This window comes from Metopolophium dirhodum, chromosome 9, assembly GCF_019925205.1.
Source record: "Metopolophium dirhodum isolate CAU chromosome 9, ASM1992520v1, whole genome shotgun sequence".
NCBI lineage: Eukaryota > Metazoa > Arthropoda > Insecta > Hemiptera > Aphididae > Metopolophium > Metopolophium dirhodum.
Window position 1 is genome coordinate 26,515,881 of NC_083568.1, and position 15,216 is coordinate 26,531,096.

Sequence of the window (15,216 nt, forward strand, 5' to 3'; positions counted from 1 at the left end):
TGAATGTGTCGCATTAGAAAAACATAGAAAATAGGGGGGCCGTGATTATAAAAAGGTTGAAAACCACTGCACTAACCTCCAAGCCATGTTGAGGACAACTATACAAAGGCGGGCTACGGTCAAGTTCGGTGCCCGGTGGACGTATTTACAGTAGAATCAGCATATTACAATGCCGTATATATGATATATAACGATATTCCGGATAAAACGATTTCCAGCCATGTACTTGGTTGGTTTTATATAATTATATCTCACGTGTGCTGTGTAGTTTGTTTTTGTCATCTGGATATAATGATCTGATTATATAAAACCCTTAAAGATCGTTATAATAGGGGACTCTATTATGTATATTTTGTTTTCAGATTCTATTATTTTCTTGCACCGGCCATGGTAAAGTTGTCACTAAAAAAAGACTATTAAAAATTCAAAAAAAATACTTAAATAGTATCTGCATTTTATAAAACACGCTAACGTTATTGAATCAATAACACAAGTAGGTTTATTTAAAGTATTTTTTGTTAGCATAAAATTAATTTTTAGTTAGGTACCTACAAAATTAAATTCGGTTGGACATAATTTTATTGAAATAAGTATATTTTTTTTCGCCTTATATAAAATAAAAATATTATACTTCTTCCAATATTTTCACCTTACATCTCAAGTCCAAATGCACTCTTTCATTTTTCTAATTAGTAATGACTGAGATATCGAAAAATAGGACCCACGACATAAGTGTAGCTAAATTGCCTACCTAGAACGCCGTGTGATCATTTTAGTGTAAAATACATTTTACATTGAGTAAACAATTTTAATAAAAATAAAAATATTTTTTTTTACCGTTTGAAAACAAATTGTATAATAATAAAATTGTTTCCTTTTAGCTAAGAACTTATCTTTAATTTATTTTTCTTCAAAAAACTTTCAAACTAACAAATGTTGATTTTCATCAAAATAAAAACTTTTCTTGATAAAGTTAATAATTTAAACATAAAAATCAAATTGAGCTTTTAATGAATCAAATAAATTATTTATTATTGTTACATCATCTATATAATATATTACTATAATTTAATTTGCTTAAGATATAAATTTGAGTTTTTAATTTTTATCATCAAAATAGGCATATTTACTTAACATAGATCATAGTATAACAAAACATGGTGAAAAGCATGTACTTTTTATTGTATCTGATAAAGATAAGACATTGGTAGGCAAGCTGGTTAGTTTTACTGCAGTTCCAATATTGACGTAAATGATCGAATTTTCTGCTATTTTTGAATACGTTCAAAACATATGTCAAAACATTAATTTTTATCAATTTTCCATACGTTTATTATGATTAATTTTTTTAAATTAAGATAAAAAAATTAATTAAACTCATTCAATATGTTTAAATAAGGTATACCTAATATGACGTATAATATATTTTATGCTTTTTCTAATACAATAAAAAATATGCAATTAATTTAATTTAATTTAAATTTAAAAATTTGTAATTCTATTTAACAAATTCTTCTATATGAGAAATTTATTTTGTTCCCTATACTTTGTTATAAGGAAGTTTCACTCTAATCAATGCATTGATATAAATATCTATACTCTGTAGATTAGTATACACATAATATTATCAGTCTTACAATGGTTGTGTAATTATGTTTAATGTACCTATAGTGTCCTATACCATAGTTGAATTTATTAGATGCAATACAGAATTCAAATTCAATTTGATCCCCTAAAACAAACGAAAAAATTAAAAACCATTGTGTACTGATTTGATTAAAAATGTATGTCTAGTTTGCGTATTTAAAGAAAAAATACTAGTTTAGTAGTTGTATACTACATATTATATTTTCAGTATACCTTTATGGCTCACATTTCAAATAGAAAATAATATATCCTTATACAGTTCAATATTTAAATTATCAACTACATTCAATATTCAGTTAAAAAAATTATGAAATTTTTAATTCAAAAAGTTTTAATGATTCAAAATCACACGTGAAAATTACAATTTTTAAATTGATAGATTGTCTTTATTACAAATATTATTACAAATTAAAAATATTTTTTATTAATAAATCTTATTTTTCTTTGAAATTATATAGTTGTGTTTTAATGAAAACACAAAATCATTATACCATATTAAATAATTGATATAACTTTCAATCAATAAAAATGCTTAATGACAGCACATCATAATAAATTACATTATGGTGCAAACCCAATCATCAATTTTTAACCGACAAGTTTTATGACTGATAGATGGAATGGACGACATCGTTATCATTTGATATTTTGTCATCAATGTTTTCACTAACTTCAATAGCGTTGTTTTTATTATTTTTATAAGATCTTCTTGGACTTTTAGAACGATTTTTTTTACTTTTATGTTTTTTTTTTTTTTTATGAGTATTTTTTGGCTTAAATTGTATTGCAGAGTCTTTTTCATTTAACAACTTATTATAATTTGTAAGACTTCTAGAACATTTAATCTTTTCAAGTTCTTTTGACTCAGACTTAGTTCTATGCTTCTTAGATCTTTTATCTGTATTTTCTAAAGATATCGATCGACTTCTGTGCCTTCTAGACTCACTTTCTTTAGATTTTGATCGAGTTTTACGTTTTCTAGATCTTTTATGTTTACTTTCTACTGATACATATTCTTTGGATTTAGAACGAATTTTAGGTTTCTTATATTTGGTTTCTTTACATGCTGAGCTAGATCTAGATCTCCTAGATCTCTTTAATTTTAATTCATTAGTGGACGTTTTTCTTTCTCTTGAATTAGATCTACTTTTTCTTGATTTACATACTGTGCGAGACCAAGATCTTCTAGATCTTAATTTTAATTCACTAGTGGACGTTTTTCTTTCTCTTGATTTAGATTTACTTTTTCTTGATTTTTTAAAACCAGTTTGATCTTTACAATAAATTCTAGATGTAGAAGCTTCTTGATATGAATTCTGACTCTCCTTTTGACAATACTTAAATAATTTAGATTCCTCTGTTTCAATATCAAGCCAGCGAGTATATGGATTACCATCATAACTTTGATTACCTGCATACTTGTACACAAAACGATCATTTGGTATAGTTTCTGCAATGGTATTTGAAGTTTGGACGCACACTGATTTATCTTCTGAATGGGCCAAATTATTTGTTAATCCTTCAACTACTTCTCTTAAAATCTAAATAATCAAAAAGATTAATTGAAAAATTAAATACTAATTTGCATGCATTTAACTTACCTCAACATAAGATTTTCTATCTGTGTGAACTTTTTTTCCTCGATAAGCAGCACTCCTACGTTTTAAGTCTCTTTGCTCTTGCAAAACCTCAAGCTCAGTTTTGGGTTTATCGTCAGTTTTATTATAAACATCCACACTAAAATTAATATGAATAATAATTTATTTAAAAATGATTCACAAATAACTAATATATTTTATTTGAACATTACCCTGTTAAATCATTTATCACATTTTTGTGATTAGGTAGTTTGGTGTATTTTACAGCAGTATCATATAATACTCTTCTCTCGTCAGGAGTAAAATCACAAACATAACGTTCTATACTTTGGGAAACTTCTCTAGGCTCAAGATTTATATCTAAAATAAAAGTATAAATATTTTTTTTTAATAACTGTATTAGAAATGTACATAATATTTACTGCAAAAATAAACATGAATGAAAAATAGCTAGTAAATAAAGATATTTTTTTCTCAAGAGGTCTATTTACCTCAAATAGAAAAGAATGTATAATAACGTTCTTCAAGCAAGATATAAATCCAAATGTTTTTGTCAAATTTAAAAAAAAAGAACAAATAGTTGAAAAACTGTTGAAATTAATAGGTACAATCAATTTTTATTATAATTGGAGTAATAACAAAATATTATAATTATTATTATTATCATCAAATAGAATAGTTAAAAAGGATATAAGTATTTTTTTGTTATGTATAATGAGATATTGTAAAATATCTTGTACCAAATATTCTTTTATCATATCTGAAAAAGATTCATTAGCTGTTATAAAAATTATTTTATTGATGTATTCAATAAATAATATTAATTAGTTTTCTATTTTTACTAACTTAATGTTGAATTTGATTCCTCGAAGGCAGTTTTCAAAATACGCATTTGAGTGATTTCATCTGTAACAAGGTAAGATAAAATATTGTTTATTAAATAAAACGAAAAAAAATTATAAAATAATCAATGTATCCCTTGAAACATACAAATTATATTGTTGAATTTATCACTACATTGATGTCAAGGAACGAAGTCATTTTTAACATCTAACATATTATGTGAAAAACACAAATTCTATTATTTATCGTAAAAACTACAAGATTGGTTTTCAAGTATAAATTCATAATAATAATAATTGATTAAGTATTAAAAGAAGAAAAAAGTTTTATTTATTATACCTATTTTAACAGTGTGGGCCAAAGGTGTTGACAAATTATAAGAAGGATAAAACGAATGAGATGAATCGTATCCATTTCTTTTCAATATACACTTTTGACAATGAACTTCAAGTGTGGATGGTGGCATTCTGTGTTCATTATTGAATGGACACTTTGCCAATTTATCCTTAAAGGAAATAAGTACACATAAATAAAGATATTAATAATACATTTGTAAAGCTGTCTTAATAATTTTGATTTAAAATTGTTTTAAGTAGACTTTAGTAATATGACTAAAGGACTTCAAATTATTTGACATATTTCTAAAACAGCATTTTGTCGTTAATACAAAAAAAACTACATGTAGAAAAAAATAAGCTACAGTTTGATAATATGTTGCATATCTTCATAGTAGAATTAATGAAAAATAATAAATAAAACCGCCTATATAAATCTTTGACAATTTATTTATTATTTTGAACTTATTTTACCACAAGGGAGGTTTCTTTGTGTCAATAACAGTTTCTCAAATTGGGATACATAAACTTGTCCTTAAATATTGAAATATTAATTTTAAATAACTATCCAAGATATAGAATTAAAGGTAATTTTTTTCAAAAATAAAATATAATACCAATGAAATATGTGTTGTCTCTGTCTCGGTAACATATAATTTAGCAAATTTTACATTTAAAATAATCTGTTTTTAAAACTAAAGTGAATTTTGAACAATTACAATTTCAAAACTTTTTTTTAAGTTTAAAATTAAAATATAAAAAAAACCTACATAATATAGGTAGGTACAGTAATAGATTTCTTCTATTCTGTGGTAATAGAATAGAAAATAATATATTATGATAATATTTTGCCTTAATTTTAAAATTGATAATAGGTTCAATTCCAAGGTCAATTCATTCTAGTATTAAAATTAACTGAGTTAAAAAATGTAATATTCTAAACATAAAATTGTCTATGCTGTACATTATTTCTAAGAAATAGACACGCATGGGGTTATTAAGTCCTATTTAGAAAATAAAAATTTGTTCTAATCTCTAAGAGTCTAAATTGAATGAAAAGTTTGGGAAACGCTGTTATAAATTAATAATATTTTACTAATAATTAATATAGACTTTTGATCTTGGAATACTAATTACTCATTAAAAAAATAAGAAAAATCAATATCTAATAATAAGCGATACATCTTTTGGAACTGTTAGAATTGACTTGTGAATTGAATTCCATGCAATATTAAAATAAGCTATAAAACTATTCATCAAAGTTAGAGATTACAGATTAGTGAAGTATTTAATATTTACATTGACTGGAGTTTTATCCAATGTCCATCCAATTTTTTCAATAAAACACTTTAACGTGTTACTTGTTTTATCAATATAGTTTTCAAATTGTTTCAACGTCTCTTTTCTGCTAAGCAGTTCTTCTGTTGATAAATCCATTATCACACTTCGTTGACAGTTCAATACCTAATTCTCATCAGACGACATTTGACATCAGATCAAGAGTATAGCATAATAATATTGTTACGCTGTACTTATGGTAGACTTCTATAAGTTTAATAGCCTCTTGTTACTTTCGTCACGAGTGTCCGATCCAAATACTTGTACTTGACTTCTCCATAGCTTATAAAAGACAAAAACATTAATTCATGACTAATAATAGTTAAACTTTAAACTATCAAGTATCTATTTTGTCACATCACTGATCACTTACACGCATTTGCCATTCAGCATTTTAATTCATATATATTTAATTATAACATAAGTATCTAATGCAAAATTATATCTCTATTATTATTGTTGAAACTTGTAAATTGTAATCATGAATTCATGGACATGGCGAACGCCGAACATGCATGCTTGTAATCAAGTGTAAACAGTAAACACCACGGACAGAATTTATGCCTTATATTCTTATCACTAATCACTAGTGGTTTCATATTCCCTTCATAAGTCCGTTAGGATCAAGATTCAAAATTAATTTTTGAAACATCCCGCTAACCGCTAGGAATCGCAGATTCCATACAGTTCACCTCTTTTCGTGTTTCAACTGTTTTTGATTGATTTCTTATAACTTTAATATTAGATAGTTGAAAAACGTAGAGCACTGTTTTGGGCCATGCCTAATAATGATTTCAGAAAACTAGAATGTATCTATGCAGATTGCTGTATCACATATATCTTAAATCGCGTGCAAAATGCAGCTATGACATTTTTATCACATAAACTCAATAAAAAGGATAAAAAGAACATCAATTTAGAAGCTACGATGGTAGTCGATAATATCTCACGCTATAATTATTAGTGGTGGGCACTACCGAATAGTTTGTACTGTCGAACGTTGCTCGATAGTCTATATTATTAGGAACTATCGAATATTTGTTAGCTATAGTTTTATTCATAAACTGAATAATAAAAATCACGAATTAAGATATTGTACTTCATTGATATTTCTAAAACAGTTTATTCGTATCAATTATTGATAATTTTTTAAAAAGTAGTTAATTTTAAAAAAAAATTTGATTGTTTAATATAATATATTTATTGTAAATGTAATGATAGAATCTACTTGTTTTCTATTATCTATGGACGATGTCAATCGTGAAGAATAATAATATTATCTTTTGCGGATGTCCAAAAAATTACATAACCTAATTTTTTTCCAAACAAAAAAATGTTATAGATAGTGTTATCTTTCCCGCCCTTTCAAACAATATTATTATGAGGCAAAAACTCCAAACATCACTGTCTGTATCATAAGCTGTCCAAAATGCCCACTTCTACATTCTGCATGCGACGACTATGCGAGATGCTACCCAAAAATGTTATACTTTAAAAATAATTTCTTCAAATTTGATTCATAGGACTAATTGATTCTTGTGGACAGTGCTTTTCAATCATATTTTGCCTGTAAAATACACGTATAATATCTAGTGTTTATTGGCTAAGGTCGCCTGTATTTATCATTTGAACCGCAACTTTGAAATGGAAGTCGATAACCCAGAAGAAGGTGCCTCAACCTCAACCTTGGCCGTAATAGATCCCATGGAAGGATGTTCTACCAGTACGAACAATGTGTTTACTACTGTGCCTCCTCAAACGAAAACTGTTAAAAGTGATTTAAATACGCCATGGTAAGTACAACATGGACCTACTGATAAACATAGTACCTATCCATAGTAGGGTAAGAAAATAGGGGGTAATAAGAGGTATTCTCATTATTTGTATGGTATAATATTCAGGATTGAAAAATATCGTCCGAAATCATTCACAGACATTGTTGGAAATGAAGAAACTGTTTTGCGATTGGAAAAGTTTTCTTCATGCGGAAATGTACCAAACATAATTATTGCGGTGAGCACAATGAACAAATTACATTTTTTTTTTTTTTTATTATTATTATTTTAATATATTCGACAGTAGTAACTAATTGTATTAACTTTTACATATGGTTAATAGGGTCCTCCTGGTGTTGGTAAAACTACAACGATATTGGCTCTAGCTAGAATACTTCTAGGAGGTGCTTTCAAAGAAGCTGTACTAGAATTAAATGCATCCAGTGACCGTGGTATTGATACTGTAAGAAACAAAATCAAAATGTTTGCCCAACAAAAAGTCACATTGCCCCCTGGTAGACACAAAATAATTATTTTGGACGAAGCCGATAGGTAACTAAATACTAAGTTAAAATATTATTTATTTATTACTCTATTAATATTCTTTTTTATTAGTATGACTGATGGAGCTCAGCAAGCACTTAGACGTACTATGGAATTATGGAGTAATACAACAAGATTTGCACTTGCCTGTAACAATAGTGACAAAATTATTGAAGCGATTCAGTCACGTTGTGCCATGTTGCGATATGGAAAACTTTCTGATCAAGAGGTCATGACTCAGATGCTTAAAGTCTGCAAATCCGAAGAGGTAATGTAATTATGTAATATGCATTATGTACTTATTATAATTATTTTAAATCATAAGTTCCTGTGTATATATTAATTTCTGCGTACAGGTATCGTTCAGTGCCGATGGTTTGGAAGCTGTTGTATTTACTGCTCAAGGTGACATGCGACAAGCGTTAAACAACTTACAATCTACATGGAATGGATTTAGACACGTCGATAGCACAAACGTATTTAAAGTTTGTGACGAGCCACATCCCTTACTTGTTAAAGAAATGTTATTGGAATGTGCTGACCAAAATATTTCTAAGGCTTATAAAGTAAGATCATTATTAAGATGTTAGTTTCAAAGATTCTAAGAGTTAAATTGTTTTTTTTTATGTAGATAATGGCCCATTTATGGAAACTCGGTTATGCCCCTGAAGACATCATTACAAACATATTTAGAGTTGCTAAACATTTGGAAATCAAAGAATCTCTGAAATTAAAATTTGTACAGGTAAAATAAAAGGGTTTATCATACATTAGGCATTCTTCAACTTGTATTATATAAAACCATTTGGTAATCATTAATATTACATTGTATTGAAATTGAGTAGTTGAAACTTTGAAGACAATATTAAGAGGACGCTACCCATTCATTTGTTGTCTTTGTTATATACACATGGCAAATTTTCTTTCACTATAGTTTCAATAGTGTGCTGTTAATTATTAGAGTGAATTGATATAGCCTGTGCTTAAGCGTCGGCTTGTGTTCGATATTTTAATTTCCAAGCGAGGTATGAGCATTATTAATTTGTGAAATGTCACATACTTATTTCTTGCTTGAAAATTAAAATATAGAAGAAATCAATAAGCCAACGCTTAAGCACAGATAATATTCTTATCAACAAATTTTAATAATAGATTAATTTACTCCAATATCAATACTTGCAGCACACTATTGAAACTATTGAATACAAATATTCTATCTCGTACGTGTGAAATATCAGAAACAACAAATGCAAGGTAGCGTCCTCTTAACATATGATAACAGCAGAGACCATGTCATTCCCTAGTTGATCTATTTAAAATTTTTATTACAATTATGATAAGGTTTTAAATTATTGCAATAATATTTTTGTGTTGGTTATGTGTTTCTTAACCGATAAACTTATTTTTGTGTTTGAATATTTAAAATCTAAACATTAATATTTATAAGTCTATTCATTTTTTGAACTGTTATCTTAAACTTAAGCTTAAAATACCTAAATGTTATAAAATGTATTTATATTTCAGGAGATTGGAATGGTTCACATAAGGATTGTGGAAGGAATGAACTCATTACTTCAATTGTCAGGATTATTAGCCAAGTTGTGCACAGCAGCTGCCAAAACAGGCGGTTAAATAAGTTAAAATGTATGATAACATAAATGTCATTATTTCACTATAATATAATAATAAAGCTGATGTAACTAAGAAATATTGGATTATTCATAATATTTGAAAGTATGGTACACAAAAACACATTCATATTCATTCTCTTGTGTTTCATAAACTTTAATGTAAATCACATTTTTTTTATACATACATATTTTAGAAAATTAAACAACCTCTATGTAAATATTAAATTGTTTATGCCTTTTTTGTTTAAAATTAAATTAATAAATTATATTGATTAAATAGTATTTGGTGTATCATCAAAAGTAAACCTTGCCAAATGTAATAAAAAAAATTAATCTGGTGAAATCACGTATCCCAATTATTCAGTTAAAAGACAGCTTCTCTATAAACTCAAAATTAGCTCATGCAATCTATTTTAATTCAATATGATTCCTTATAACTAAAAAATGTCAATACTGGGTTGTAAACAAAATGTATAAATTTAATGGACTTATTGTGGGCCACCAAATTGTGTTAAAGGGATCATTAGCTCATTATTGATTTGTTAAAATATGTTTAGTGATTGTTCATACGGCATGAGTATTTTTAACAAATATAAATTCTTTTAAATTTGCCGAAGAAAAAATACCACAGGAGGGTAGAAATAACTTTAAATAAGATGCAATTTGTGCTAAAATTCAGCTAAAACCACTATTCACATTAGTACACTACATTAGAAAGTTGATATCAATCAATATTTGAGACCAATAAAATAAAAGTTAGGATAGTGATCTCAAGTATTCATTCATGTTATAAAAATAATCAGATGCTTACTACAGCAGTTTACACTACACATTTAATAACAGGTAACAACTTTCTGAAATACCACTGGAATGGTCTGTAATTATCTAGTGACGGCAGCTGTACATTTAGTAAATTAGAGGTTCCCAAACTTTTAACAATTCTACCCACTTTGAAAATGTTTGAGACCCACAACATGTCAACATAACAATGACTTTTATTTTTTTCCTTGAATAAATAATTTATATTATCATTCTTAACATGTTCACATAAAAATAATTACATTTACAATACAGTGAAACCGTACATGACTCTATGAAACTATTTATTAATAGTTTTTTAAAAAGCAGTTTATTAAAAAAAAAAATGTAACTGTTTAATATGTATTTATTTAATGTATTGATTGAATCTACTTGTTTTCTATTTTTCTTGATCACTGCGTAGTGTATTGATATAAGCATCAATGTTAACTTGAGATGCAGTAAGTATAATAAAAGAAATCTCAAAAATAAACTTCCAACCAGTGGCGTGGCAAAATAAAAATTTTACAGAGGCAAGTTACAAATTTCTCAAGTATTTATACATAATAATGTATTAATATAATATAACTAATTATATTTCAGATCGTTATTATCGACTACCTATTGAGTATATCATATTACATTTACTAGGGGACCCACCGGCTACCACCCGCCCCTCTATTTAAGAAAAATCTCAAGAGGCAATTTCCTCTGAAATTACCAGTCACCATACCGCTGTTTCCAACATTTTATGCAAGTTATGATGCAACCTTTTTTTGGGAACTTTGTTATAAGATAAAAGAGTCGAATTGGACTGTGCTAATAAAAATATAGATTTTCATTTGTTTGAATCTTAACATTGCTGAATCATTTTATTTTTATATAATATACTACAAATTGATTTTGTCTTATAAGTTTCAACAATCACAATGTCTTTAAATTTAAATAATCCAGTATAATAAAAATTATTATCAAATGGTGGTCATTCATAAACTAAATTATAAATGTATTAAACATAATATTTTATTATTCAGCCTTTTATACTTTAATAAATTCAATTGCACATAAACTTATTCTTGTTAATTAGTATTTAATAATCAAAATATCAAATATGTAAATAAAGTTAATTTTAAACCATATGATTATCTTAATACTCAATAAAAATAATAAAAAAAATGTTTATAAATATAATATGTGATATTTATCTTGTAAACTTTTGTTGTTTAAAAATAAATTCACATAAATTTTAAATAAAATACAATGTTTGTAATGCTTTTATAAGTTATTATGTAACAATAAATTGTTTATGATATATTCTAATATGCATTTTGTTATTGAGTTTGGTACAAAACATTTGTAAAAAAACTGATACAACATAAAATATTAGTTAAAATATATTTGAGTAAATTAGAACCCACAAAGGTAAGTAAGACTTAACTTCAATACGTATAGTTTATGGTTTGTAAATAGTTAAAAAATATAATACTTTTGAAATGTGTAATATTCCTAAATTGGTTTTTGTTTGATTTACTAAGGGTTGTTTGAAATGATAGTTGATGATCATCATCAGATACACATGTGTTCATTAGTAATAAATGGTCTAATAACTGTAGTAATTTAGACGAATTCCATCCTTTAGATATGTCTTTTACGTTTTCAGGTTTTACTATGTCATTTTTATGGGTGGAGGGAATTGTTGGGTAATCTGGATTAGACTCAATTTGTTCATACAATTCTTGGACCAAATTTTGATTTCCATGGTTAAGTTGCATAGTAGTTGCAGTGACCACAGTGATAACAGTTGACATGGCGATCATATGTTTCATTTTCTGGCGGACAATTTTCCTTCGGTACAACTAATAAGCAATAACACAACAAATAATGAAATTCAAGTAATTGAACTAAAAAAAAATCTTAACTTACCTTTCTTATTTTTTGTACAACTGATGAGATCAATAGGAACATCTTTAACAGTACAGAGTTGGATTTCTCTATATCACTGTATAGTTGATTAACTATTTCTTTATGTCTATTTGTAAATTCTTCATCACTTATAAAAAATTCCCAATTCTATATAAATATAAAAAAAAAGATTAATTTGGCATTACCAGCTTGTGAACTAAATTTTAATTGTTAGATAAATAAGATTTTATATTTTTCATAATATTTAATAAATGGAGCTCATTTTGAATATATTATATAAGAACATAAAATATTTAATATACTTCTATAATGTTTACTTAATAGTAAAATATTTAATAACAATAGCTATAAATCAATTCAAATGTTGAATAATAATTAAATATGGCATACCAATTAAAAATATATTTTATTGGTGAGATCAGTATCAATTAGGATTAAAATTTAAGTCTTACCATGGCTGATAAATAATCTTTTTCCATTTGATTGATAGTTTTAAGACTGATACCATAAGCTACGGCCCATTCACTATTTATCGCGGAATCAAGTTCTCCATCGTCATGGAGATATTTACTTGCAACTAACTATAAAAAACATTTAAGTTTTTAATGTTTAATTCATCATTTTGATAACGTACAATAGTATTGTTTGATTTACCAAAGATATCAGAAATAATTCTGATGAGTTAATAGATTTCAAATAGTTAGGATTTGATACTTTAAGTCGTTCAAAATACATTATAGCCAATACAAATGAACATGTGTAAACATATGGTGATTCATCTTCGCCATCAGTGTAATAATCAAAATCTTCAAATTTTGATATCAATTTCCCTGTTTTGAGTTCCTGGGCTAATTCTGTAATTAAAAAAGGTAAAATGTATATTTTACTAAATTATTGTTTAAAATTAAATCAAATATAATTAATCACATAGTAAGAATATATTTATATAGTGAGCTATTAAGTAGTATTTAATCAAATATATTTCTTATAGAATTAAATTATTACTGATCACTGTAATACAGTGAAACTTCCAAGTACCAGATGAACTTCTATTTAATAAAATATGTTTGAGAACCAAATCAAATTAGAACCCAATTTACTTAATACTATCGTGCTAAAAAATCTACTGTACATTTAGAACATCTAGATAATATTATTTAAAACGAAAAATCCCATTTAATTTTGTTAAATGCATAGGTACATTAGTTTGTCAACATGGAAACCTAACACAAAATATAATCAGGTACCTACTACATAAAGCCGTAAAGGCACACATTAACTTAATATCTTTAGTATGATAAAATATTGTGGTGAAATAATGTATCTCGTACCAGATAATGGCAGACGTCCTAATGTGGAGTTCAACGGGAGTCTGTTGAAACTGTCGCCACAAAGTGCCGAAGTAAACTTTGACAAAAACAGATCATGGTCCTGTTCGTTATCTAACTTCTAAAACGTTAAAAAAATGTTCGACGTATTACATTAATGCAATAATAATAATTTCTGAGGCTGGTAAACACTTGCCTTGGCGTTTGGAAGTTTCATTCTATTGCGAGTTTTCAAACAGTACTTTGAGGACGTCATGGTTTCGTTATGTCTTCCGAAAACGGTTTGATGATAAATATAAAAACACCACCAGTACGACCGTCAACCGGATTAAAATTTAACTGCCAGCTTCGATGTCGACGGCAAATTAAGTAGGTCGTGTCGAACGAAGATCGGCAGCAGCGCTGATAGAGAGAAAAAACCCGGAATAATATTATTATCACAAAACTGTGCGCTGAAACAAACTTTATTATTATTCGTTGAACAACAATTTGTTGCTGTGGAATTCGTTTTCGAGCTGATCGAAAGGTTTTCTTTATCATGTATGTAGGCGGATTCACGTCGGGGCCTCAAACTGCGTACAGTGTGCACAACTGCACGAGTCATTAAGATTGTCAATTATAATTTCTTATCACGGGACCCAACTGTCCCCATCACCCACACAGACTTCTATAATATTATAGTATTGTACTATTATATTATGTTCGTGGTATTGTACACCATGAGGAAATTCTGTAGCTGCAAACGTTTGATAACGGAGAAATTCGGAACGTTCGTTTGCTAAACGTTGGCGTTGTAAAACGTTTTCCGCTATAGAATTTCCTCGGTGCAGAGAGAATTTTTTCTACATCGTGGTTGTGTACAATTACTAAATTAATGAATAATGTTAATACCGTAATATTGTAATGTATGACTAACTGTACAGTCTGTACACAACACTTGAATAAAATATTGTGGTATACCTTGTTATAGCTAATTAAAATTTATTTAGTATTTTCATATACTATATACTATATAGGTACCTACTACCATTGATTATAAATACTAGTATTTATAATCAATGCTACTACCTACGCCTAATACAATATACACCCGGCTGCCGGAGTGGCAAATCGCTCGCTCGGACAATTAAATTAATTCGAAAACAACAACTCACGATGCCTCGATTTGCTATGTAAAAGGTAAATCCACCTTGGACGAGACTCGTAATTAAAACAAATTTATTAAAAGCATATAATATTATACACCCGGCGTGGACGCTATTGTACAATTAAAATCGAAAACATCATACAATTTTATTGACATTAATAAAAAAAAGGTGGGTAAGTGGATGTCGCTCTGCTGTACATAGGTGTCTGCAACGTGTTTGCACACAATCTATAATATAGTATACTAAGTTAGTTAGTTGCGTGCGGATATAAATACATATTAATATTGTTTTTATCTCGACCGACTCGAT

At 27.4% G+C, this 15,216-nt stretch overlaps 3 protein-coding genes across 8 annotated transcripts; 1 reads left to right on the forward strand and 2 right to left on the reverse strand.

Annotated features, from left to right (window-relative positions):
• Positions 1-1,960: 1,960 nt before the first annotated feature.
• On the reverse strand, positions 1,961-6,289 carry LOC132951901 (serine/arginine-rich splicing factor 4-like). Of its 4 annotated transcripts, XM_061023949.1 has the most exons (8): positions 6,135-6,289; positions 5,956-6,043; positions 5,723-5,887; positions 4,428-4,593; positions 4,092-4,151; positions 3,458-3,605; positions 3,249-3,384; positions 1,961-3,188 (listed from the first exon to the last, which is right to left on the reverse strand). In XM_061023949.1, exons 3-8 carry the CDS (start codon positions 5,858-5,860, stop codon positions 2,250-2,252), a joined length of 1,587 nt encoding a protein of 528 aa, XP_060879932.1. In that variant the 5' UTR covers positions 5,861-5,887; positions 5,956-6,043; positions 6,135-6,289; the 3' UTR covers positions 1,961-2,249. The 4 variants fall into 4 exon arrangements, with proteins under 4 accessions (XP_060879932.1, XP_060879929.1, XP_060879933.1 ...); XM_061023946.1 differs by having other exon boundaries at positions 5,723-6,043; XM_061023950.1 differs by having other exon boundaries at positions 5,956-6,264.
• Positions 6,290-7,117: 828 nt separating this feature from the next.
• Positions 7,118-11,424, forward strand: LOC132951902 (replication factor C subunit 2). 2 transcript variants are annotated; one of them, XM_061023952.1, is made up of 8 exons: positions 7,118-7,554; positions 7,663-7,774; positions 7,880-8,088; positions 8,152-8,347; positions 8,436-8,645; positions 8,711-8,824; positions 9,604-9,723; positions 10,933-11,424. In XM_061023952.1, the coding sequence occupies exons 1-7, from the start codon at positions 7,406-7,408 to the stop codon at positions 9,709-9,711; spliced, it is 1,098 nt and encodes a 365-aa protein (XP_060879935.1). In that variant the 5' UTR covers positions 7,118-7,405; the 3' UTR covers positions 9,712-9,723; positions 10,933-11,424. The 2 variants fall into 2 exon arrangements, with proteins under 2 accessions (XP_060879935.1, XP_060879934.1); XM_061023951.1 differs by lacking the exon at positions 10,933-11,424 and having other exon boundaries at positions 7,119-7,554; positions 9,604-9,935.
• A 105-nt stretch (positions 11,425-11,529) lies between these two features.
• LOC132951903 (uncharacterized) lies at positions 11,530-14,370 on the reverse strand. Of its 2 annotated transcripts, XM_061023954.1 has the most exons (7): positions 14,223-14,370; positions 13,956-14,161; positions 13,763-13,880; positions 13,086-13,285; positions 12,884-13,012; positions 12,432-12,578; positions 11,530-12,364 (listed from the first exon to the last, which is right to left on the reverse strand). In XM_061023954.1, exons 2-7 carry the CDS (start codon positions 14,013-14,015, stop codon positions 11,948-11,950), a joined length of 1,071 nt encoding a protein of 356 aa, XP_060879937.1. In that variant the 5' UTR covers positions 14,016-14,161; positions 14,223-14,370; the 3' UTR covers positions 11,530-11,947. The 2 variants fall into 2 exon arrangements, with proteins under 2 accessions (XP_060879937.1, XP_060879936.1); XM_061023953.1 differs by having other exon boundaries at positions 13,956-14,306.
• Positions 14,371-15,216: the final 846 nt, after the last annotated feature.